This window comes from Styela clava, chromosome 6 (genome assembly GCF_964204865.1).
Source record: "Styela clava chromosome 6, kaStyClav1.hap1.2, whole genome shotgun sequence".
In the NCBI taxonomy this organism is placed as follows: domain Eukaryota; kingdom Metazoa; phylum Chordata; class Ascidiacea; order Stolidobranchia; family Styelidae; genus Styela; species Styela clava.
In genome coordinates this window covers 21,998,908-22,026,466 of record NC_135255.1, presented here as the reverse complement: position 1 = coordinate 22,026,466, position 27,559 = coordinate 21,998,908, and the positions used below count along the sequence as shown (strand labels likewise).

Below are 27,559 nucleotides of genomic sequence, written 5' to 3'. Positions count from 1 at the left end.
CCAACCAATCTGGCAGTTTATTTACGGTGTGAATGTAATGGTCAGGGGCCTCGATAATCTTTGACTGTCCTGCATTCGCGCCTAATCAAAATAGTTTTAAAATTGGGTACTTTTTTTCTACCAAAATTTTTAATATTGTGTTTAGTATTGTTTATGAAATTGAATCTTTATCTATCTCTAAGGCTGAACGCGGAAAACCCTGCGTCCGTTTGTATGTTGAGGTGTATGAAAAATAATCGTGTGAACGGTTTATTGGACATTGCCCGTTTTATCGTCATGGGGGTTCGCGTTAACTTTCATCACCCGTGGCACTCCCGGTTGTAAGTCTTATCCGGTTCAACAACCCCGCATAATGAATAGCAAGAAGTTCTATCTTACACTGACCTGTGCTTATGTGCCCCAGCGTTCCTGACTTTTAGTAGGCTTGTAGAAAATAAATGATCCAATGCATAGTAATTCAAGACCGCGATCCTTTGCCATTTGAATATTCCACAGAAAGAGCGCAACACCACATCCATATCCAATACTTTATACTGAACTGTCTTCCACACAGAAAATGCTTGATCTTTGCCTCGAAGCAGGTCAATGCTGGCATGCTCGCATAGATTAGCAAATACTTCGGGGAGAAATTATTATATCATAATGATAAATCCCATAACATTTTATTTATGACGTCATAAATATGCACAATTTTTGATTGAAAGCAAAGTTGCCAGATGTAATTCGAAACAGACAAGCAATGACTTTTTATCCGAATTGTTACGTAATATCAGGGTGCGTCATTTCTTCACTCATTTTTTTTTTACTTCTTTGATTTAAAACAACTTTCCAACCATGCCTATTAGATGAGTATCAGTTGAAATCAGCGTTTTCATTGTCAGTTTAAAGCCTCTCGGCTTGGCAACTTACACGAACAGTGGAGGTGAAAGGTCAGAGTTACACTGTTGCAAATGTTAAGATTTTGCACAACTGCGCTATGCTGCATTAGAAACTGAGTAATGAATGCAATTATATTGTAATTCAACCAATATGTTGGGCGAATGCGGTTCAGTGGAAATATCCTTTATCAGTCTATGCAACTGAATATAAGTTAATGCGGTGTATCAGCAGAGTACGGTCCGGGTACCGGTCACTGTGATTGTTAATTTCTCTGTGGTTGTGTGTGGGGGGGTCGGTGGGTACCGGTACCGGTACGGTACGTGTGTAAAATAATTTTAGGTGAGTGAACACGTAACACTTCTTGGCAAAATCTTTCATCTTATATTCTATACGTTTTAAACCTTATCTAATGTTATGTTTGCTCTTCTGATTTCATAATCAGTTTTTATTTATTTATTTTTATCAATCCTTTTATTGTTATTCTGATTATAGGCAAAATAAACTTATACTTATATAGCCTACGATGTTCATTCATAAAATCGAAATAAACTTATAATAGTCGAGCCAAATTTAAATTTTGTTGACTTCCAATGACAGAATGAACTTACAGACTTCTGGACTTACTGATCTCTTTACTATTACGGTACTATATTCAGATATTAGCAAAGAAACTTTTTGTTAATTCATTATTTTGTTTTTGAGAAGTAGTTATGGGAATCCCCACTTATTGCAGCACAGCTCACTATTTAGCTATGAAACTGAAGATTTCCAGAAAATGCAATTTCACTTTTACCGGCCGCAATATTTATATTGTATGTTTAGAAGTCTTGTATTGTAATTGACCTGCAATAAAACGTGATATATATTATCTGAGGTGGGAACTATGATATAGCATGGGTAGACTATTCCAATCTATCACTATCTTATACTCATAGTCATATACTTCGAATGTTAACAAAATGTATTATTTTTATGCATGCATCAGAATTGTTAATCCTACTTACTGATCTGAGTAAGGTTGAGCTGACTGATCATGAATGAAGATTACATTAAACAAACAAATTCAACCCAAGCTGGTTTGCTTATGACATCACTCGATAGCTTGAGAGAACAAAACATTCTCTGCGATTTCGATGTGAAAGTTGGTGACAAATCCTTCTGTGCTCATCGCTGTGTCTTGGCAGCCTCGTCAGGATACTTCAAAGCGATGTTTACAAGAAAAATGAAGGAATCTCTGGCTTACAAAATGCCCTATCATTTTATATTAAGCGTAATCAGAATCATGTCTTGTGATCATCTTTTACTAAAATAATTTTCAATTTACAGAATCTCAGTCTTCAAGTCAAGCTACTTCATCTGGTCTGATAATCATCAACCAACAACCACCTGGTGGAAGCATGTCAGTGGAAAGGTTGAGGGAATCACTGCCAGGATATGAATTATGGGTGATGGGCACTTATGCCATCACTTACTCATTCCCTGCTGGAAGTCTGAATGTGAGCCATGTAATGAATTCATTTGGTTGAATATTTAATTATGTATTCACAAGAACCAAGATTCTTTTTGTATTATTTTACATTGATTCTATGTTTAACATTAAATCTTCCTAATAAAATAATCTTGGCCCCCAAATAGCAATTGAATTCTAATTACACTTTTCGTTATTATATTGTTCACTTTAAACAGGCCTCTGCACAAGCAACCGCTAATGCATAATACTATAGTAGCATAATGCTACTATTTTTTGGATGTTATGTAATTTTTTCGTTTCGGAATTGCCTACTCAAGGTATTACATCCTGGATAAGGCAGTGGGCATGGAACTTCAGACCTTCAAATTATGATCCAACATAGCTAAGTCCAATGCTATAACCAAAAGACCATCACAACACCTCAGTGTTTAGATGTTCTAGAAATTTTTTTTCCGATGTTTCCAGAAAGCAGTTTTTTATGTTGGTTTAATGACCCCTTGCAGAATTTACCTCTACCAGTGCTGATGTCCAAAATAAATGAATATATTCACAATTATTTATATTACATAGAGCAAATTCTCGATTTGAGGTTTTCATTTCAAAATTTGTCTTGTATGAAAAAAAAATTGTATGACTTTCTTTAAAATCTAACATTGCAAATTGCCAAAATCAATCCAAGCTGTGTTTATATCAGTTATTCTGCATTACTGAATTAAATTTCCACATATGTAATTGTACAGTGATTTTCACAAGATCTTGTTGGACATGGCCCAATTTAAAATATATTTAATATTGGAAAAAAATATTATTATTCAAAAATTTATATGAAATGGTAAATTAGGTATTTCATTTTGGCAATAATCATAATTTATCTTAAGTCTGATAGTTTTGTCCGGCTATAAGATTCCAAACGCCTAAAATGACAAACTTACCATATGATTTTTTCTATGAAACGTTTGTCATGTCTTTTATTCCAAACAAGGCTATGTATAAGGAGCCCCTAATACGCAAGGCACTACTATTTATTGTAGAACTTAAATCTTTCCGATTGCATTGTCACCTAATTTATCATACACTCCTACCTATTTCATTATACACTGGGTTTGAATCCAAGATTTTTAACCTGTGATGCCAACATAGTTTAGCTACTTCTCTTCATATTAATCTTCAAATCCCAGATCCACGACATCACCAACGGTGTAAATAAATTGGCAAGCAATGCAGTGCCTGAAAATATGTTGGTCCTTTCATAAATACCCTCTTACCTATCAGTGGATTTTTTGTGTATCAGTAATATGTTAGTGTCATCATATTTTAACTCTGCTCCCAATCGTAGATATATTATGTTTGATTCTTTTTTTGAAAAGTTAAAACTTTTTTTGATAAATGTTATGTGAAGGCAACTCTGAACAAGGTGCCACTGATTATATGTTTCCTGAGGGTATTTTACTTGTTTGCACATGTGAAACATCTTTGGTTCAAATGTGTGCCCTCCTCCTGACCTAGAAATCAATTGTTTTGATGGTCAATTATTATTCTCAATTAGTGAGAAAGTTTTCAATCGTTCAATTAAGATATTTACGTATCAGTGCCTGCTTGTTTTGTGCCTTGTTCAGAGCGAGTATTTGGAAACATCCCAACTAAAATCACCTGAAAAATGTTTTTGCAACTGTCTGCTTCTAAGGAATCGTTAAATTTATTCGAAACGATTCTGAGTTGCAGAAATTTTAGTTAAAAGCTTTTGGACCTCCAGAAGTATGCGCACAACCTGAACATAGTATGTGTGTACCGGATAGGATTCAGGTTGTGCGACATCTTGGTGCGCATACTTCTGGAGAATCTGGTGTTTATATGTGTTTTAACAAATTATCAGAGATAGAAGTTGAATAACTTATGTTTATTTTTGCAGGGTGTTTCATATGAGGCAAAGAAGTTCACTGAATATGTGCCTGCTAACCCCTACCCTAAGAACTTGCTACGGAAAGCATTCAATACAGGATTGCTCTTCAAGATTAAGATAATCAGAAGCTACAGAGGAGAGATAATATGGAATAATGAGTTTCCTCATATAACTAACAAACTTGGAGGTCCAGATAAGTAAGTTTTCTGATTAAATATTCTAAAATATGCACAATTGTTATAAGGATTGACTGGGGCCTCAACTAAGTTATATCAATGACAGGTGTATTAAAAATTTAGTTCCAACCAAATTTGAGATTTGAAATGTGAATTGCAAAAATTAAAATTGGCGCTGCTCCGTAGTATGTGCAACAAGATGGCGTACACCTGAACATAGTATGTGTACCAGGTTAGGGTCAGGCCATAATTTTATTCCAATTATCCTTGTTTTAGTTCGTTTACGAGTTCGGGGACCAGCCAAGTGACTCCTGTAGTATTTGTATCTGAAATTATGGCCTAACCCCAACCTGATACATATACTGTGTTCCGATGTCCGCCATCTTGGTTCACATACTACGGGAGTACCTTAAAATAAACCAAATCAATATTTATTTTCCAAACTGACCTTCTATGCAAAGTTTAAAAAATGAACTTGCACACAAAAAGTCATGTTTTTTGTCAAACACTGTTTTTTAAATTCCTATTTATAAATCAAAGAAAGGCATCTTTGGGTTGCGATCTTAATCCCATAACCATCCATCCAGCTTGTGACATTTGTAACCACTCAACCACATATATCATGCCTCGTTCGAGGTAAAATCAAGTACAACGTTCTCAACTTTCCTCTCTTGATTTCAAGCAACATTTAAATTTGTTAATACACATCCATTATGCACCGTTCACTTTGAACAAAGCTATATATAAGAAACCATCGCATCCATCAAATTTCAGTTGATGGGCGAGGGATGGCCAGGAAGCGTTCTTTCTATTCCTGATAAATATTGACCATGATTTGTCATGCTGTTGCAAAATGTTAGGGTGTATGTGACTGAGGGTAATTTCTTAGTGACAATCAGAATCAACCATTATGGTATTTAGGCTTGAATTGTCTGCAACGTGATTGTAACCAGGTTCAACGACCAGCTGTTGTTTACTAGGTTTCTCTGTTGTCACATCTGTCATTGGAATTATGGTTGCCCAATTTTGTAACTATTTGATCCGTATTTCAGTAACGACTAAATTTTCTGCTTCCCTTGTTGTCAATGTTTCATTGGGCATCCAACATATGAATTATAGTTACACTTACACTGCTTATTCTTAAAATTCTATTATATTCGAGATCTTTGAGTTTTTATATAAACGACGCTTATCCACACATGTTGCTGTGAACAAAGCCCTGTTTAAGCTTCCACTGATATGTAGCAATATTTAAGGAGCTAATAATATTTGGCAGAACTAGTTTCTTTTTTGGTTCGGCATTGCCGACTTTATATTTTGGGTAGGGTGATGGCCATTGGATTTGAACCAAAGATGTGCAGTTTTTGATGCCAACCCAATTAAGTTTAACGCTTCAACCATTATGCCATCGCGCATCATGAATATATATTTTATTTGGTGTTTTTACAACTTCGGTTTGATCAGTGCTCTGTTCAAGCAGACAATAAGACTTTGGGGCATTACTCGGTTTCAAAACTCTAAAATGATCAATGTTCGGCGAAGCCTTCCCTTGCACCATGAATAAGGTGTTGGGCTTAGTTAGTGATTTTGATGTTTCATATTTGAGTACAGTATCAATGAAATCGAATACCTGAAAAAAATTACCTGTTTAGACATTCATCTCTACCTACGAGTAAAGTTGACTTGACATTCTTTTTACACATCTAAACCTTACATTCAAATCCCACTCACACAGGCATCGCTAAGTTAAGCGTTTCTTAGTACTAAGGAGTCAAATATTTGTGACTTTCAGTGTTCTTTTATCAAACATTTTATTTTTCACAGTTAATCGAAATCAGACTCATATGCAACTACCATTATCTCTCATGCAATCTAATCTTTTTCAGCAATGGATATCCTGATCCTGGCCATTATAAAAGAATTTGTGATGCATTAATGGCAAAATTAAAGGCAGCAGGAATTGAATACAAAGAATAGATGATCAACAATGGACGTTCAACACTATCCGGACAATACTATATTAAAACTCATCCATTGATTTTGTAGTGTCCTTATCAAGCCACTTATAAATATTATAAAGTTCGGTGAACTGCAATATCAGTCAGATTGACTCAGATATCTTTAAAGGACATTTTATATATCTCAAGGCAATTTTCAAGATATCTTTAAAGGACATTTTATATATCTCAAGGCAATTTTCAAGATATCTTTAAAGGACATTTTATATATCTCAAGGCAATTTTCAAGATATCTTTAAAGGACATTTTATATATCTCAAGGCAATTTTCAAGATAGAACAGCAAACTTTGGGGATACAGTAATAAAAAATAAGTTCCTGTCATTACCGGAACAGACCCTAAATTGCCTGAACGGGGTGGAAAATTCATCTAAACCTACCGGAACTACCTGTAGCGACTTTGCAAAAGTAAAAATGCATTTTTATATTCATGATTTCAAAATGATGATTTGAGTCAAGTTTTTGAATAACTCTCACAAGTTTTACTTTAACTAACTCAGTGATTCCCAAACTGGGGTCCGCTGACCTTTTGGGTTCATAAAGCACTTTGGAGGACCCGCTAAAGAAATCTATTATGTGGCTTATAGCTTGAGATAATACAAGAATTGAGTGCTCAAATTTGCAAATAAATACACATTTGTCGTCTTTTGCTGCTCTGTAATCAGTGCTGGAGACACTGATTCTTTACATACTCTTTCTATTATGCCGCCACATTGTGATGTCACAGAGATGTGGGCCAGTGATAATTGCGATATATAAGTTTTGTATTTATCCTGTCGAAGATGGCTAGTTAAGCACTCCGCTATTAGCCTGTTTACTAAAATCTGATCTATATTCTTATGTACCATGAACTTACTTGGCGGAAGAAGCTGTAACCATATTAGCCTTCATTACTATTTGCTAATTATATGTTTTAACTACATTCGAGCGGTTCCTGTATAATTATGATTTATCGAATATGCCAGCGGTTGTAACTAACCATAATGGTTATGTTGTGTATATATTTTTTTATGTTTATATGCTTCCATTTTATTCAATGCTGTTTTGTGGGGTCTGATTATTGTAGTAACATCCGAATTTGTATTATAAGGCTCCCGGCAACCCATCACATGTGCAGGAAAAAATATATCTCTTGCTCTCTTTTTTGGCTATTAATGATCTGCAGTTTCGATCAGATTTTACTTGAGAAATTAAACGTTCAATTAAACAACATTTTCAAATACTCAACACTGTTGTTGAGTCTGTTTGGGAATACTGGTAATATATATAAAAAAAATTCAAAAGAATTTTTTTTCGAATTTTGACCAACATTTCATGTGTTTCCATTATTTTTCAAAGTTTCTTGCTCTTTAGTTCAGGGGTACCAGACAACAAAATCCTCCTTATTTTGATCCTATTAAGTTTAGTTCGACCAAAACACTCAACGTTCATCAATAACAAGCGAGTGTCGTCTGCTTGCTTTCTGGTGCATCAAATTATCTGCTTTAGAAATATTTTTTACTTAATTTTATGAAAGAATTGAGGAATGGATAATTTTGTAATTTTACACTTGTTCTGAGCAAGCGTATGGACAAGCCGTAACTCTTAAATAGCGAGCATGTTTGAAAATATTAAGTCATTTGTGTTTAAAATAGTCCTCTGTATCTCTAATAAAAATGAGAAAAATATTCGCTGTTAAAGGCAGAGCTGTCGTATTGACCTATAATGTATATATATATATATTGATATATTTTTATTGGTCGTGCAGATTATCTTTTGACTTTTAGATCCAGAGCCATAATTTCACTTGTATAAGTGAGAGTCATAATATTGACTAAAATTATCCAAAGTAAAACTTTTTAGCAGGAAACCTATCTTTTGAAAATTAAATTTTTTAACCTATTGTCAGGCTTAAAATTATTGTATTTTGCAGTTCTTTTGTAACTTTTTGTTGACTTTACTGGCCTGGTTACGAGATAAAATTCTGTTTTCTATTGAACATTTTCAATCATAATCAATTTAACTACTATAATAAGGTGCGTTGTTATAATGTGTTTTTGATTTTTCTCTTCTCATTCCATTTTGTTATAACTAGCCATTTTACACTTTTTTGCATGAACATTTTAGCAATTTCTACTTTCCATTGCCTTTCAAATTCCAATCCAAAGTTTTCTTCAAAACAATTATTACTTCAATATTGCACACAATAATATGCGTTTCATCTCACCTTCCCATATCTTCGCATCATTCTGATATATGCAGGGGTGGCACAAATTCACAATAATATACCACTTGTTGTGACTAGAGTTGACAAATATGGACAATAAGTGACATATTGTTATTATTTTTCCAATTTCACTTGCAGTAGTATATAGTCCATTTTTATATCTATCTTTCTATTTTAGTATAAGCAATTTTCTTTACTATTATGCATTTTTTAATCATACTTGCTGCTTCAATCATATGTAGTTCCATGCTCTGCTTACGTTTTATCTGATATCATTCAAGTCTAACTCTTGCCACTGATAACATTGACTCATATTAGAAAGCTCAATTTGGTTTTTATGAAGAATTTTCACTCTCAACAAGGCTCTGTAAAAGCAGTCACTATTTTTGGAAGGAAATCTATCCGATTTGGCAACCCTGGAAAAGGTGGGGGTTGAATCAGAGGTATTTAACCCACAATACCGATATAGTTAGATCTTTAATACCCACTAGGCCAGTGGGTCTCAACCTTTTTTCTTTCGTGGCCCATTTTTGTTGCCAAAAAATTCTTGTGGCCCACTAACTTTTTATTGCAATGAGAAAACTACAAGAAAATCAAAATGGAGATTTTCACTTTAATAATTAGAATGAAAATTACCACTTAGTAGTAGAAACAGCATCGTCATTGATTGCTGCTACAATCAAAATTAACTATTGTGACATAAACAAAACTAGCATTCGGTGGCCCACCTTAAAATCTTTCTGTGGCCCAGCAGTGGGTTGAGAACCAGTGTACTAGGGAACGTTTTTTTACCGGGGAGGATTTCTTCCCCAGGGTGGGTTTTTGTCGTTGTTGGGGAGGAACTTGAATTTGCTGTGGTATTACTAATTTTCTTTAGTTTTAATACTAATTTATGAGCATATTGTAAACAACTTAAATTGTACAAACGCCAGAGTGCGACTTGTGCATAAATAACTAGCTTATGATTCGTTAACGTAATATTTATGACAAGGGAGGGGTAGACAGTTTCTAAATTTGCAATGGGAGGAATTTAACGAAAAAAGTTGCTTATAGTAATGAGAAAGTCTCCAATGTAAGATTTGATTTTTTTCTCAATTTGATGGGAAACTTGGTTTCTGACCTATTATCTTACCTATTATCAATGATATTTATTTCACAAATCATTCAGTGATCTGCCTTACTATTGGTGCTACTCATATGCTATGCTGATATACATTGTTGGATTGTTATGTAGCACTTATTATTATTTTTTATACAGATCTAATGTGAAACTATGTATATATGAATTGTTCTAACACAGTTTTGTAAAATATATTACTAATGTACTGCTCTACGAACGTTGAATATCTAGAGAAGAATGTATTCATCTGGTCAGCCGAACTCTTACCGGCAATCACTGAGTAAAAGAAGCGTTAGTCATCTATCAGCGGGTTACAACAAATGCCTCCATGGTTACACCCGCCCCAGTAACCGAAGCTTATTTCCGCGATTACATCCGATTTTCAGTTGAAATACTATAACTGCGCTAGCGATTATGTCAACAAAAGACAAAAATTACTTCTTCTGTAGTATTCACGTTTTCGACATATTCGCTCAAACTACTTTGCACCCTAAAGCGCCGTAGTCATGGTAAAGTTCCCATCCGAAAAAGCATGCAAAAATTAAAAAAATTAAATTGAACATACAGTAGTACAGCGGCACAAAGCGATCTCCGTCGATATTTACGCAGTACGTGATAAAGCCGTACTGCACTATCCGTACTACTGTTTGTCGGGTTACTGTTATCAGGGCGTCTGTTGTTATACTGTCCACCCATGGCTCGTGTTTTCTTGCATCTCGGCAAACGACACGTGTAGACCTGGAAAATCGCTGTTTCACTCGAGAGTAGAGGTAAGATCGGCCCAAAAATTCCTGCCAGGCCTGACCCAGGCCCGTGGGAATTAAACCTGACCCGAGCCCGACTAATTACCTGGATTTGCAGGCCCGAAGCAAACCTGAAATTTCATATTTTATTTAGGAGTTCATTGAATTCGCATTGCAAAAGTTTAGTGCAGTATGTGTCGTGTTGATGAGGCAACTTCTGTTTTTTTTTTTTGCAGACCACGGTCTCTCGTGACCAAAACATGGCCGAAACGCCTCATTTTAAAAAAGTGAGCGATAGAGAAGGCCGACCCGAACGTAATGATTGACATTTCATGTATTGAACACGAATTTCACGGGAAAAGGGAAGCTCCGAGGAACCAAACGTACCTAATGTAATCAGTAATTTATTTTTCCACCAACGCTGAAAATACGTAAGGTACATATACGGAGTAGAATAAAAGAAGAATAGCATTTCAGGGTGGAGGGAGAGGCCAAAAAAAACAGTACTGGTTATCGAGCAGCGACACCCAGGATGGGGTCTAACACAACGTGAAAAAAAATAAGGTAAAAATAGAATGTTTAAATTGAATGAGAATATAGAAACAAAATTTTCATACCAAGATATTCGTATATTAGGAACGTTCTGAGGTTTGAGTAAACGACGTGAGCTGCCAATTTCCCTTCAGCCTGGAATGAGCGTTGACCGTCGAATTAGGCAGAGGCGTAGCCAGAATATTCTGCGCCCGGGGCAAACTATGAAATTGGCGCCCCGACCTCCACGTTTAATCAGATTTATTTATTACATTTACTTGTATATGTAAAAACAAATTATATATGTAAATTCAAATTTATATGTATTTCATATATTTTATTATTTATTCAAAAATATATGTATATGTGTATTCAAATTTCAATGGAACATTATATTTTATTTGAAAAAGAAGCAAAGCTATACAAAATACAGCATACCGGTATGTTCATAATGTCCCACTCAGTTACTGTTAAAGATGATTTACATAGTCTACAATAAATTTATTTGATTTGATTTCACTGTCGCAAACTGAGCAGCATTCTGCAATCTCCAATTTCGGTGAAAAGTTCGTGGCCATTGATGTCCGTGTCGTAAAAATTTGCAAAATCTGTGCAATCTCGACGAATTGTCGAAAACGGCATTGGGGTCTTTTAGCACAGTATAATATATTTTATGTAACTCTGCCGCAAAGTACGGTACTCTGACAACCACGAAATACAAAACCACGTATTACTCAAAACATGTATTAACATCATTCAACCAAATTCCGTTGCCATTTGTCTCCAGCACAGAACTAATATCAACTTACATCGAAGTGCGCAGGCAAGAACTTAACGATACACAACCACGTAATTAACCCGGTGCATTTTGTTACCTAACGTTACCACATCGAATTTTGCTTTGTTTCCCAGACAGATTTTTTGGCCATGTAATTACCATGGAAATCTGATCGTGCGCAAGCTATGTACCTGATGACGTCGGCAGTCGACGTAGGTGGTCTGTCGTCTGACCAAGTGTGCAGTTTGCCATGTACTAAGACTAGATGTCTGCGCCGGTGCGATCTTGCTTGTGACCGTTTTGTTACCATTGTTGTGAAATTTTTGCAAGCCCCATTTTGGCGCCCGGGGGCATATGTACCCCATTGCCCGCCCTAAGCTACGCCTCTGGAATTAAGCATTCCTCTTTCCAAAAATATTCGCAAGTCGCGAAGGTTAGCGGTTTGGTCTGGACGGGGTTAATTATGTGCGAAAGGATTTCTGGATTACTCGCCGCTATACGGTGGTTCTGGTAACTGGTTGATCGGTTACGACATCCTCCACCATCACGTCCAAGGTTCCGGAAACAAATAACTGGCTAATTAATCCCATACCCGACATGAACTGCTGGTAACCGGGCGAGAGGTCGTGGTTCGCTTAAAGCCGTATTATCGGCTTCCGTCAAATATGTAAATCATATCCTATCCATTTAGGTGAAGCAAACATCACGGCAAAGTATACCTCAAAAGCAGGAACGTGTTTGTCAGGCTAAACGCCGTTTCACACTGCGTATTTAAAGAATTCGGATACTATGGTAATAACTTTTCGTGAATTAATTGTTGAAAGTTTGCCCATGTTGTTCGCTTCTTTATTTGATTCTGTTTTCGTATCGTGTTTACTATTCCTAACTAAATTAGAAAAATCTTATCCGGATCCGGACGAAAGCGCTTCTCTACAAATAATATTCAATATCAAAAGTTCGATCTTACACTGACTTGCGGCTATGTGTATCAGCGTATCCGGCATTTAGCAGCCTTGTTGAAAATAAACAGTCCAATGCATCATAATCCGATACAGTATACCGCGACACTTTGCCATTTGAAGATTCCACAGAAAGTGCACAACATCTACCGTGTTTCCCCGAAAATAAGACCTAGCCTGAATTTTAAAACTGATTTTAATATAAGCCCTCCCCCTAACTTAAAATAAGACCTAGTCAATAACGCGAAATTTTTTTTTCGAACTAGTCGTTAGTAGGAAATCTTGCCTACACTTTTAAAATGATTTCATAATCTGTGTTTTGCAGTTATTTGAATAAAAACATGTTATTCATGAGTAAATGGATATCGGTTTTCATATTTTGTATGTTTGAAAATCTCGTAATTCCCCATTTTGTAATTTGTTTTTGATAAATAAAAATTTAAGACATTCCCGAAAATAAGTCCTAGTGTTATTTTTCGGGAGAAAATTGAAATAAGACCCAGTCTTGTTTTCGGGGAAACACGGTATATCCATTTCTTTATACTGAACTTTCTCTCACACAGAAAATGCTTGATCTTTGCCTAGAAACTGACCTAATGCCCGAATTAACGCTGGACATGCTCGCACAAATAAGCAACTACTTTGAGATGAAATTATCGCATCATAAAGATCGTGATTTTATAACAATTCTATGAGCTATGACGTCATGGTGAGCATGGTGAGCTATGACGTCATGGTGAGCATGGTGAGCTATGACGTCATTTTGGTTAAAGACCTTGCGTACATCATGTCAGGGGATACTGAAAGATTCAGTCTAAGGGAATTATAGTTAATCGTTATATTTTTTTTTACTCCACATCGATATATAACATATTTTATGTCTTTTCGTGCAACCGTTTAATTCATACGGTGCATTTCATCTTTTATGAATTTGGTCACTGATTTAAATAATAAAAAAACATGCTCGTAACCAGGATGTTATGTTTTTTTTTATTTTAAATACTTATGATGGATATTTGGTATTTTTTGTTTTTTGAAAATGTTCTTTTTTTCTTCAAAATATTTATTTTGAAATGTTTTGGTGTTTCATTAACTTTTTAAGCTATTAACCTGAATCAACAAGCGTTTTAGGTGTCGCTGCCTGAAGACCTCTTGAGGTCCCTCGCGACTCCTGTCACACAATTTAAGTTAGTTTCCACTTGTATTTGTAATTATTTTTTTTATATATCATACCATGTTTAAATTGTGTTGACGAATAAATGATGATTGATTGATTGATTGATCATGAATATGCGGGGTAGTTAACGCGATGATGCCAGATTTGATGTAGAATAAACCGCAATGACATTTCATTCCAATTATTAGGTTTATACATGTTGTATCTGAATGATTTTAAATTTTCTACTCATGTTTCTTACTTATTTTTATTAACATAACTTTCCATCCTTGCATATCAGTTGAAATCAGCGTCTTTATTTGCCAATTCAAAGTTACTCGACTTGGCAACGTAGGCCTACACAGGGAGTTGGAGTGAAAGGTCAGAATGAGACTGTTGCAAATGTTGAGATTTTTGCAATACTGCGCTATGCTGCATTTGAAACTGAGTAATGAATGCAGTTATATTGTTATCCGATCAGTATGTTGGGCGATGGCAGTTCCGTTGGAATACCGTTATCAGCTTATGCAATTGACTCTAAGCTAATGCGGAGTATTAGCAGAGTATGTTCATACGTTTGGTTTGTTTTTATTAATCATTTTATTGCCTATCAAATCTGTAACGTACGTTACCCTATTATCGCCACTTTCTATTACAATCCATCCGAATTCCATCCACTTCTGGTAATAATTTCTCTATATTGTTTCGGAACATTAGCTACAGATCGAAGAAAAAAATGCCAACAGCAGCGAGTCGCGAAATGAATTTGCTATAGCGACACCTCACGAAAATAGTGGAAATGTTGGTATGGCGATAATAGGAACTACGATTATCCTATTATCGCCACTTATGTCAAACTTTTTTTTCAATAGCTTTTCTCTTTAAATACATAATCATTCGCTATGAAATTTTCAATGATTGAAGAGTGTTGCTGCTGTTAGAAGGTTATTACTTTTATTTATTTCAAACATTTATGTAGGCCCTACGAGATTTGTTTTTCACTTTGAAGTTTTATATGATGACGTCATCAAAATGTAAAACTTGCGCATCGTAGCATGGCGGTTCTGCGATCACATTGAGGCGATCTGGCGGTCAGCGAAATCGGGAGTTTTTTTTATTAAATGAAACTACCGTTACTGTGAAAGATTTGATAACACTTCGTTTTAGTTTTTGTCCTCACATTATTGAGCATTGCTGTTTTGTTTTTTCACGAATTTTTCGGTTTTCCTTTTTGGCGAGCCAAAATTTTCATATCCTATTATCGCCACCCTGCGGATACAATAATTAACAGCAGCACGATATTTACAAACACATCACATTTCAAATTTAATTCGATGTCGATCTAACACTGACTAACACAAACTAAAATAAATAAACACTGTCGCGCTATTTTCGGCTGCTAATTAGTAATTACAGGCCTCCCAAAAAGTTGGCCGAGCGTGATATCAGCTGATTTTTACATCTTACAAAAATGTATGTTTTCATTGAAATGTCTTTACGCCACCGGGTGACAGAATGTGTTTAATATTTATCACTTATGACGTCGCAACCCGAAAACAACTCATATTCAGCGCTATCTGAAAGTGCGACTACAGCAGGGCGATTCTGAAGGCGTGCGGTGAAAATTGGCGAGTGGCGATAATAGGGTAACGTACGTTGAATGGAGTCGAAATAAAATTATACTTATAATGTGACAAATAGTAGTATAGCCAAATTTTGTTGACCTTCGATGAACCAGTTGAATCCAATATTTTGTGTTAAGACAAGTGGCTTATAGATAGCAATCCTTACTTATTGCAAAAAAGATCGGGTCTCATGTAGTTTCTTACCTAACATACTTCTAGTGGGCGTAACATGACAATTTTTTTACATATCAATCCTAACCCCCACCTGACCACACCATCCAAAAATTACGTCACTACGACGTCACAGTGACGTAATAGAGCCCTTCAAACTATGCGAACTGTCATCCAAGACGCACAGACGAGAACCCGAAATCGAACAGCCATTTCTCTCATTTTCTCGTTGCAAGGATCCCGATAGGAGAAAGGTCGCTGACGTCAGTCAGTTCTTTATCGTCGACGCCGATGCTATTTCGGGCGATCGTACGAGTATTTGGTAAGCTCTATGACGTGATTGTGACGTCGTAGTGACGTAATTTTTGGATGGCATAGTCAGGTGAGGGTTAGGATTGGCATGTCAAAAAATTGTTATGCTACGCCTACTAGAAGTACGTTAGGTACGAAACTACACGAGACCCAAAAAGATCTGTGTTTTCTAGTTATTATATAAAGATTTTGAGGAAATGCCATTCCAGAGACTTTAAAACAATATAATTGTTGTGACTGGAGAAAATGGAATGGCATTTTCTTCAGTCGCAATAATCAATGTAATTACAGATTTATATTGCTCAGAGGACTCTGAGGTCAGGAGGTGGGCCCCATTTCCGCTTTTATGATACATAATATAGCTTGGGAAGACTATTCTAATCTATCATATTATATTGCGTAAAAAGTCCTGATGGGAGAGTTGTACGTAACCATAGGCGGTTTCTAAGCAATTGAACATTCTGGGTTCATAGCCATTGTTGAAAATAATAATAACAACTCGGAGGTCACATGTTTGTTATGGCGAGATTTCTCATTTGTTAATTTCTCTAGGAATTCAGACCACCAACTTTATAGTAATATGCTGACATGAGCAATTAATCTATCATGTTCAATAATAAAATGTAGTTTAGATTTGGAAGATTAACCACAGTGGTTAACGAAATGTATTACCTTTATGCAGGCATTAGGATTGTTATACTTAGTTACTGATCCGAGTAAAGTTGAGCTGACTGATCATGAATGAAGATTACATTAAACAAACAAATTCAACCCAAGCCGGTTTGCTTATGACTTCACTCGATAGCTTGAGAGAACAAAACATTCTCTGTGATTTTGATGTCAAAGTTGGTGACAAATCCTTCCGTGCTCATCGCTGTGTCTTGGCGGCCTCATCAGGATACTTTAAAGCGATGTTTACGAGCAAAATGAAGGAATCTCGTGATGGTTTTATCAATATGAAGGATGTCGATCAGAATGGGATTTCCCAATGTATAGAATTCATGTATAAAGGAGTAGGAAATTTGAAAATGGAATACGTTCAACAAATCCTGCAAGCATCCAACCTGTTACAAATGGTTGGCTTGACAAACTTTTGCTTTCATTACTTGAAAACCAATCTCTCTCAGACCAACTGTCTTTCCGTCATCAATTTGGCTCAAGCGTACGATCGTCATGATATAAAAGAACAAGCAGAACAGGTTTTGATCACTAATTTCAAATCAGTAATTTCCTCTGAGATGTTCCCGTTCATTATCAAGCCAGATCTCCTGCGTTACATAAAAGTTTCAAATGTGGGTTATCAAACATCATGGCAAGCTATGATGACATGGGCAAGAGCAAAAGATGAAGATGATGCAGAGAGATGTTTTGCTGACCTTGTTACAGTCATCAATATCCAGACTTATCCTTTCAAATTTCTTCTGGATACTGTGTTGGAAGAACCACTGGTGAAAAGTAATGACATTGCAAAGAATTCAGTTATCACTGCAATATTCTCTGATGTCAAGAATCTTGAGACAAATCTTGAGATTGACAACTGCTTTATCCTGAAGAATATGGCTGAAACTCATCAAGTTACCAACCCAAATGCTGTGAAAAATGTGATGAATCAATTCCTGGAATCAAATTTCGAACAAATCATTGAGAAAAAAGAGTTCTGTGATATCAGCAAGGATGACATCATAAGGATTTACAACTCCCCAAACACAAAATATTCTTCTGAGACTGTTAAATGGCATGGAGCTCTTAGATGGATAAAGCATGATATTCAAAAAAGGAAAAAGATTTTTCATGAACTGTTCAGCCTTCTTGACCTGAAAAAATTTCCCTTAAAATTTGTGGAAGAAACCATCCGCTCGGAAACTTTAGTCAATGACTCTCGTAAATGCTACGATAGACTTTTTGATGAAATATTATCTCGGGCAAGAAAGAGTTCAGAATCTTCTAATCAGTCAGTCCAGCAACCAACATCTACAAGTATTAGAGCAAATTCAGTAACTTCCCTGGGCAACACTGCATCAAGTAGTCACAGCTCTAGGAATGTCCAAGAACCACAGATGGGAGCAGTGGGTGGATACAGGAGTGACGCTTCAGGTACAATCTTTTGCATTTGTGTTTCGTAACTGAGATTACTGAAGTACGCACTGAGTCTGATTTCACTATGGATTGTTCATGTCTAGCTTATTGTTTTACATAATTCTGAACAATATTGTGATAATTTTTAATCCATAGATAAAATAAATACTGGTATAATATTTAGCATAATTAGGAAAATTGGTCATCTTCAACTCCATTCATTCATTTCTGTTTTTTAAGTAACGAGGTTAAAACTGAATGAACCAATACCCAGTAAATACTATATTTGGATCACAGGGTGATGACGTAACAGTTGAAGCAATAGGCTTAACTGTTGCCATTTCAGATTACGCCTTTCCGGGTTCAAATCCCACACCTCACCCACCACACCCAAGGTGTAATGGGTTGGGTAGGCAACGTTGTTCCTTCCCAATAATAGTAGCTTTTCACACATCAGTGGCTTATCAGTTACTTACATATCAGTGACTGCTTGTACAGGACTTTGTTCAGAACGAAGGCGTATTAAGCGTCGTATAAAAAAATTTAATACTGCCTAAATCCAAAAGCATAAGTCAAAACATAATATCCAATTTGAGCCTAGTATTGGCATGGGGGCTTAGCAATTTCGTGGATTTAAAAATCACAAAAGAGTTGTTCGTTTATTTATTATATAAAATTACAAATTACAATATGCCCTTGTTTATTTTTTTTTATAAAATATTACAATATGCCCTATCAATTTATTTTATGTATAATAATAACCCAGTATTGGAATATTTCTTACTAATCCCCTCCAATCAAAAAATGTTTCAATTTTCAGAATCTCATCCTTCAAGTCAAGCTACTTCATCTGGTCTAAGAATCATCAATCAACAACCACCTGGTGGAGAAATGTCAGTGGAAGTATTGCCTGAATCACTGCCAGGATATGTAGGGTTGTCGACTTGTGTCATCACCCACTCATTCCCTGCTGGAAGTCTGAATGTGAGTCATGTAATGAATTCAGTTGGTTGAATATTAAATTATGTTATTATTTATTTACTGGAACTCAGATTTTTGGTGTATTAATTTACATTGATTCTATGTTTAACATTAAATCTTCCAAAATTCCTTTTTTTTTGACCCCCAAATAGCAATTAAATTCTGATTACACTTTTGTTATTATATTGTTCACTTTATTAAACAGGCCTCTGCACAAGCAACCGCTAATGCATAATAAGCTATCATTTTTTGATGGAATGTTATTTTTTCGTTTCGGAATTGCCTACTTAGTTATTACATCCTGGATAAGGCAATGGGCATGGAACTTGAGACTTTCAAATTATGATCCAACATAGCTAAGTCCAATGCTATAACCACAAGGCCATCACAACACCTCAGTGCTTAGATGTTCTAGAAATTTTTCCGATGTTTCCAGAAAGCATTTTTTTATGTTGGTTTAATGACCCCTTGCAGAATTTACCTCTACCAGTAACTACCAGTGCTGATGTCCAAAATAAATGAATATATTCACAATTATTTATATTACATAGAGCAAATTCTCGATTTGAGGTTTTCATTTCAAAATTTGTCTTTTAAAGCATTTGATTATTGAAGAAAATCGTACGACTTTCTTTAAAATCTAACATTGCAAATTGCAAAAATCAATCCAAGCTGTGTTTATATCAGTTATTCTGCATTACTGAATTAAATTTCCACATATGTAATTGTACAGTGATTTTCACAGACTCTTGTTGGACATGGCCCAATTTAAAATATATTTAATATTGGAAAAAAATATTATTAAAGAATTTATATGAAATAGTAAATTAGGTATTTCATTTTGGCAATAATCATCATAATCTATCTTAAGTCTGATAGTTTTGTCCGACTATAAGATTCCAAACGCCTAAAATGACAAACTTACCATATGAATTTTTTCTATGAAGCGTTTGTTATGTCTTTTGTTCCAAACAAGGCTATGTATGAGCAGTCACTAATACACAAGGCACTACAATTTATTGTAGTACTGAAATCTGTCTAGTTGCATTGCCACCTAATTTATCTTACACTCCTACCTATTTCATTATACACTGGGTAATGTGCTTGAATCCAAGATTTTTAACCTGTGATGCCAATATAGTTTGGCTACTTCTCTTCACATTAATCTTCAAATCCCAGATCGACGATCTCACCAACGATGTATATAAATTGGCAAGCAATGCTCTGCTTGGAAAAATGTTGGTCCTTTGTTTTTTTTTATAAATAACCTCTTACATATCAGTGGATTTTTTGTGTATCAGAAATATGTTAGTGTCATCATATTCTAACTCTGCTTCCAATCATAGATATATTATGTTTCATTTCTTTTTTGAAAAATTAAAACTCTTTTTAATAAATGTTATGTGAAGGCAACTCTGAACAAGGTGCCACTGATTATATGTTTTCTGAGGATATTTTACTTGTTTGCACATGTAAAACATCTTTGGTTCAAATGTGTGCCCTCCTCCTGACCTAGAAATCAAATGTTTTGATAGTCAATGTTTAGTGAGAAAGATTTCAATCGTTCAATTAACGTATCAGTGCATGCTTGTTTTGTGCCTTGTTCAGAGCGAGTATTTGAAAACATCCCAACTAAAATCACCAAAAAAATGCTTTTGCAACTGTCTGCTTCTGAGGAATTGATTCTGAGTTGCAGAAATTTTAGTTTAAAGCTTTTGGACCTTCAGGAGTATGCGCACCAAGATGGCGCACAACCTGAACATAGTATGTGTGTATCGGTTAGGATGCAGGTTGTGCGACATCTTGGTGCGCATACTTCTGGAGCACCTGGTGTTTATATCAGTTTTGATAAATTATCAGAGATAAAAGTTTAATAACTCATTATGTTTATTTTTGCAGGGTGTTTCATATGAGGCAAAGGAATTCACTGAATATTTGCCCTACTTCGGGATCATACCCTTGCTCCAGAAAGCATTCAATGCAGGATTGCTCTTCAAAATTCAGATAATTAGAAGCAGCAGAGGAGAGATAATATGGAATGATAAAATTCCTCATAAGACTAACAAACTTGGAGGTCCAGATAAGTAAGTTTTCTGATTAAATATTTTAAAATTTGCACAATTGTGATGAGGATTGACTGGGGCCTCAACTAAGTTATATCAATGACAGATGTATTAAAAATTTAGTTCCAACCAAATTTGAGATTTAAAATGTGAATTGCAAAAATATGAATTGGCGCTGCTCCGTAGTATGTGCAACAAGATGGCGGACACCTGAACATAGTATGTGTACCAGGTTAGGGTTAGGCCATAATTTTATTCCAATTTTCCTTGTTTTAGTTCGATTACGATTCGGGGACCAGCCAAGTGACTCCTGTAGTATTTGTACCTGAAATTATGGCCTAACCCCAACTTGATACATATACTGTGTTCCGATGTCCGCCATCTTGGTTCACATACTACGGGAGTACCTTAAATTAAACCAAATCAATATTTTTTTTCCAAACTGACCTTCCATGCAAAGTTAGAAAAATGAACTTGCACATAAAAAGTCATGTTTTTGTATTAAACACTATTTTGCAAACTCTTATTTATAAATCAAAGAAAGGCATGTTTGGGTCGCAGTTTTGATCCCATAACCATCCATCCAGTTTGTGACATTTGCAACCACTTATATCATGCCTCGTCAGTACAACATTCTCACTTTTCCTCTCTTGATTTCAAGCAACATTTAAATTCGTTAATACACATCTTTTATACACCTTTCGCTATGAACAAGGCTATATATAAGAAACCATCGCGTCCATTTCACCAACTGGACTTTCTGGAAGTTCTGGAAGTGAAGTTCACTGGAAGTTTATTAAGTGAAGAAAGTCCAAAAGAAACCATCGCGTCCATCAAATTCCAGTTGATGGGTGAGGGATGACCAGGAAGCGTTCTCTCTATTCCTTATAAATATTGACCATGATTTGTCATGCTGTTGCAAAATGTTAGGGTGTATGTGACTGAGGGCAATTTCCTAGTGACAATCAGAATTCCCAATGGTATCCGGCCTAGATTTTCTAAAACATGACTGTACCTTGGAATCAGGGTTGCCCGATTTTGTAATTATTGATCTGTATTCCAGTAATAAATAAAAGTTTTGCTTTTCTGTTGTCAGCGTTTCATTGTGCATCCAACTTGATATAAATTATGGTTTCACTAAGGTTTTCATATATACGATGCTTATTCATACATTTTGCTGTAAACAAGACTTTGTTCAAACTTCCACTGATATCTAGCAATATGTAAAGGGCTACTATTATAGGGAAGAAATAGTATCTTTCCGGTTCAGCATTGCCTACTCATTTTTTACACCTTGGGTGAGGTGGGGTTCGTGGGATTTGAACTTGAGATGTGCGAATTGCGATGCCAGCCAAGTTAAGTCCAACACTTTAACCACTAGGCCAGCGGTTCCCAAACCTTTTGTTCGAGCGGCGCCAAATTATCAAGGGAAAATGCTCGCGGCGCTCTTGCACGGAAAAGTATGGTGAATATCGTGATCGTTAGGGTGTACTTTATGTCCTTTAACGCTGGTAAACTCGTAGGCCTAAGGAATGAAGGCAAAAGGCCAGCTTTTCTTCCTCATCTCTGCATGTTCGCTTAACTCAGTTCAGCAGGTAAAATAAATTGCATCTCACGAAATTGCAGCAAGTGGTGTCTATATCTATTGTTACATAACGACATAGCAAGCTAAATGGAATTTATTGATCCATATACACAGCATTTAAATAGGAAACAATAAAACTTTTATAATAAAGACAATATGTAAATTGTAAAATATCAAATCATATTTTATATTAGTTATTCTAATAATTTTCGTGGCACACCTGAAAACACGCGACTCACCTTTTGGGAACCGCTGCACTAGGCCATTTGCCCTCAAATCAATTCATTTTCTATTTGGTGGTTTTACACTTTCGCATCGATCAGTGCTCTGTCCAATCAGACTTACTGGGTTTTGAAGTTCTACCTAAGAGTAAAGTTGACTTGACATCCTTTTTACACATCTAAACCTTACATTCGAATCTCACTCACACAGGCATCGCTAAGTTAAGCGTTTCTTAGTACTATGGAGTCAAATATTTGTAACTTTCAGTGTTCTTTTATCGAACATCTTATTTTTTCACAGTTAATTGAAATCAGACTCATATGCAACTGCCATTATCTCTCATGCAATCTAATCTTTTTCAGCAATGGATATCCTGATTATGACAATACGCGTAAACTTCGTGCAGCATTGGAGGCGAAATTAAAGGAAGCAGGAATTAAATAATGACAATAGATGATCAACAATGGACGTTCAACACTATCCGGACAATACTATATTAAACTCCTTCATTGATTTCGTAGTGTCATTATCAAGCCACTTATGAATATTATGAAGTTGGGTGAACTGCAATATCAGTCAGACTCGTCCTTGCGTGTTTAAATCAAACTTTATTCTGTCAATTTGAGAATGATCAAGAATTGTATTTGTCAATATTTTTCTATTATGCTAATTGGCCGAGTTTTCAAAACCTACAATTTATCTTTTCTCAATTTTCCATCGTTTTTGATCTGTTTTATCCTTTTATTATTAATCAACTACATGATAATTATGCATATATGTATATATTTATTTGTATTTCATCTACTGTATTAACAAACTTTTAAATCAGTTCATCTTTCCACATCTAGCTAATTCCACCCTAATTACTTAAGTATTTTCTCTTATACTAATAGTCGTTTTGTTGTTAATTTTTTGAGTAAGGATGAGAAGATTCGGTCGGTCAGAGTTTACAAATCTGTGAGAGAGAATGAATGTTTTTATCACGCTCCTAGTATTCATTCTTTTATAGGTGAGCAAACATGTGCTCATTTGTGTTTTTTCATTTTATTATTATTCTTTCGTTTGTGGGGAAGGAAACACGTGCCTTTTCATATTTTAAAATTATCCACAATAATTTCGCAAAATTGATTAAACTCATGCTTTTGCTTACATTTACCTATTTGTAGATTGATTCCCAGACTCAAATATTGTTGTTATGCTGATTTGGAAGTCAAAATATACTTTGTTCCCATATTTGACCCGTTTTTATATATTTTATTCTACCACTGGTATTCAGTTCCATCTCAATTACGTTATCATTCTGGATAAAGATGTTTCAAGACTTTGCATGCATTTTGTATTCATTGAAAAAAATGATGCTTTGAGTCAAGTTTTTGGATAACTCTCACAAGTTTTACTTTAACTAACCTAGTGATTACCAAACTGGAGTTCGCGGACCTTTTGGGTTCATGAAGCACTTTGGAGGATCCGCTAAATAAATCTATTATGTGGCTTATAGCTTGAGATAATACAAGAATTGAGTGCTCAAATTTGCAAATACTCATTTGTCGTCTTTTGCTGCTTTGTAATCAGTGCTGGAGACACTGATTCTTTACATACTCTTTCTATTATGCCGCCACATTGTGATGTCACAGAGATGTGGGCCAGTGATAATTGCGATATATAAGTTTTGTATTTATCCTGTCGAAGATGGCTAGTTAAGCACTCCGCTATTAGCCTGTTTACTAAAATCTGATCTATATTCTCATGTACCATGAACTTACTTGGCGGAAGAAGCTGTAACCATATTAGCCTTCATTACTATTTGCTAAGTATATGTTTTAACTATATTCGAGCGGTCCCTGTATAATTATGTCTTATCAAATGTGCCATCGGTTGTAATTAACCATAATGTTTATGTTGTGTATATATTTTCATATTTATATGCTAACTCTTATTCAATGCTGTTTTGTCGGGTCTGAGTATTGTGGTAACATCTGAATTTGTATTATAAGGCTCCTGGCCACCCATTACATTGCAGAACAAATATATCTCTTGCTCTCTTTTTCGGCTATCAATGATCTGCAGTTTCAATCAGATTTTACTTGAGAAATTAAACGTTTAATTAAACAACATTTTTCAAATACTCAACACTGTTGTTGAGTCTGTTTGGGAATACTGGTAATATATAAAAAAAATTTAAAATAATTTTTTTTCGAATTTTGACCAACATTTCATGTGTTTCCATTATTTTTCAAAGATTCTTGTTCTTTAGTTCAGGGGTATTAGCCAACAAAATCCTCCTTATTTTGATCCTATCAAGTCCAGTTTGACCAAAACACTCAGCATTCATCAATAACAAGCGAGTTGCTTGCTTTCTGGTGCATCGAATTATCCGTTTTAAATATATTTTTAGTTAATTTTATGAAACTTGGTAAGAATTGAGGAATGGATCATTTTGTAATTTTACACTTGTTCTGAGCAAGCATATGGACAAGCTGAAAATAATAAGTCATTTGTGTTCAACACAATTCTCTGTTTCTCTAATAGAAATGAGAAAAATATTCGCTGTTAAAGGCAGAGCTGTCGTATTGACCTATGATGTATATATATATATATATATTGGTATATTTTTACTGGTCGCGCGGATTATCTTTTGGCTTCTAGATCCATGGCCATAATATCACTTGTATAGGTGAGAGTCATAATATTGACTAAAATTATCCAAAGTAAAACTTTTTAGCAGAAAACCTATCTTTTGAAAATTAAATTTTTCAACCTTTTGTCAGGCTTAAAATTATTGTATTTTGCATCCTTTTGTAACTTTTTGTTGACTTTACTGGCCTGGTCATAAGATAAAATTCTGTTTTCTATTGAACATTTTCAATCATAATCAATTGAACTATTATAAAAAGGTGCGTTGATATAATGTGTTTTTGATTTTTCTCTTCTCATTCCATTTTGTTATAATTAGCCATTTTATACTTTTTTTGCATGAACATTTTAGCAATTTCTACTTTCCATTACCTTTCAAATTCCAATCCCAAGTTTTCTTCAAAACAATTATTACTTCAATATTGCACACACTAATATGCATTTCATCTCACCTTTCCATATCTTCGCATCATTCTGATTTCATAATCTTTGAAATATATGCAGGGATGGCACAAATTCACAATAATATACCACTTGGTGTGACTAGAGTTGACAAATATGGACAATAAGTGACATATTGTTATTATTTTTCCAATTTCACTTGCAGTAGTGTATAGTCCATTTTTATATCTATCTTTCTATTTTAGTATAAGCAATTTTCTTCACTATTATGCATTTTTTTATCATACTTGCTGCTCCAATCATATGTAGTTCCATGATCTGCTTACGTTTTATCTGATATCATTCAAGTCTAACTCTTGCCACTGATAACATTGACTCATATTAGAAAGTCAATTTGGTTTTTATGAAGAATTTTCACTCTTAACAAGGCTCTGTAAAAGCAGTCACTATTTTTGGAAGGAAATCTATCCGATTTGGCAACCCTGGAAAAGGTGGGGGTTGAATCAAAGGTATTTAACCTACAATGCCGATATATCCAAATCTTTAACACCCACTAGGCCAGTGGTTCTCAACCTTTTTTCTTTCGTGGCACATTTTTGTTGCCAAAAAATTCTTGTGGCCCATTAACTTTTTATTGCAATGGGAAAACTACAAGAACAATCAAGATCTTTCGGTGAAAATGGAGATTTTCACTTTAATAATTAGAATGAAAATTACCACTTAGTAGTAGAAACAGCATCGTCATTGATTGCTGCTACAATCAAAATCAACTATTGTGACATAAACAAAACTAGCATTCCATGGCCCACCTTAAAATCTTTCTGTGGCCCAGCAGTGGGTTGAGAACCAGTGCACTAGGTGAACGTTTTTTTACCGGGGAGGATTTCTTCCCCAGGATGGGTTTTTGTCGTTAGGGAGGAACTTAAATTTGCTGTGGTGTTAGTAATATTCTTTAGTTTTAATACTATAATACCAATTTATGAGCATATTGTAAACCACTTAAATTGTACATACGCCAGAGTGCGACTTGTGCATAAATAACTAGCTTATCATTCATTAAAGTAATATTTATGACGAGGGAGGGGTAGACAGTTTCCAAATTGGCAATGGGAGGAATTTATTGAAAAAAGTTGCTTATTGTAATGAGAAATTCTCCAATAGAAAACTTGATTTTTTCTCAATTTGATGGGAAACTTGGTTTCTGTCAACTTTGCCTCTGTAGAGTTAATGTTTATAATTACCTATTATCAATGATATTTATTTCACAAATCATTCAGTGATCTGCCTTACTATTGGTGCTATTCATATGCTATGCTGATATACATTATTGGATTGTTATGTAGCGCTTATTACCTTTTCATATATATACTCGAATGTGCAACTATGTATATATGCATTGTTCTAACACAGTTTTGTAAAATATATTACTAATTTACTGCTCTACGAACGTTGAATATCTAAAAAAAAGTGTAATCATCCGGTCAGCCGAACTCTTACCGGCAATCACTGAGTAAAACAAAGCGTTAGTCGTCTATCAGCGCGTTACAACAAA

General features: G+C 35.1%; 2 protein-coding genes across 3 annotated transcripts; both read left to right on the top strand.

The window, feature by feature from the left end:
- Window positions 1-9,982, top strand: LOC120333298 (E3 ubiquitin-protein ligase DTX3L-like). Of its 2 annotated transcripts, XM_078113449.1 has the most exons (4): window positions 1-1,218; window positions 2,206-2,375; window positions 4,260-4,447; window positions 6,313-9,982. In XM_078113449.1, exons 2-4 carry the CDS (start codon window positions 2,277-2,279, stop codon window positions 6,401-6,403), a joined length of 378 nt encoding a protein of 125 aa, XP_077969575.1. In that variant the 5' UTR covers window positions 1-1,218; window positions 2,206-2,276; the 3' UTR covers window positions 6,404-9,982. The 2 variants fall into 2 exon arrangements, with proteins under 2 accessions (XP_077969575.1, XP_077969574.1); XM_078113448.1 differs by lacking the exon at window positions 1-1,218 and having other exon boundaries at window positions 1,840-2,375.
- Window positions 9,983-16,725: 6,743 nt separating this feature from the next.
- Window positions 16,726-27,450, top strand: LOC120331549 (uncharacterized). The gene is made up of 4 exons (XM_078113447.1): window positions 16,726-18,138; window positions 18,941-19,104; window positions 21,001-21,185; window positions 23,334-27,450. The coding sequence occupies exons 1-4, from the start codon at window positions 16,782-16,784 to the stop codon at window positions 23,413-23,415; spliced, it is 1,788 nt and encodes a 595-aa protein (XP_077969573.1). The 5' UTR covers window positions 16,726-16,781; the 3' UTR covers window positions 23,416-27,450.
- The last annotated feature ends 109 nt before the right edge of the window (window positions 27,451-27,559 follow it).

Bases quoted from the DNA above. Each gene is read 5' to 3' on its own strand.
- LOC120331549 (XM_078113447.1), top strand. From the start codon at position 16,782: ATGAATGAAGATTACATTAAACAAACAAATTCAACCCAAGCCGGTTTG. The intron at 18,139-18,940 runs GTACAATCTTTT...TTCAATTTTCAG, and splicing joins ATACAGGAGTGACGCTTCAG to AATCTCATCCTTCAAGTCAA. The intron at 19,105-21,000 runs GTGAGTCATGTA...TTATTTTTGCAG, and splicing joins TCCCTGCTGGAAGTCTGAAT to GGTGTTTCATATGAGGCAAA.
- LOC120333298 (XM_078113449.1), top strand. From the start codon at position 2,277: ATGTCAGTGGAAAGGTTGAGGGAATCACTGCCAGGATATGAATTATGG. The intron at 2,376-4,259 runs GTGAGCCATGTA...TTATTTTTGCAG, and splicing joins TCCCTGCTGGAAGTCTGAAT to GGTGTTTCATATGAGGCAAA. The intron at 4,448-6,312 runs GTAAGTTTTCTG...AATCTTTTTCAG, and splicing joins AAACTTGGAGGTCCAGATAA to CAATGGATATCCTGATCCTG.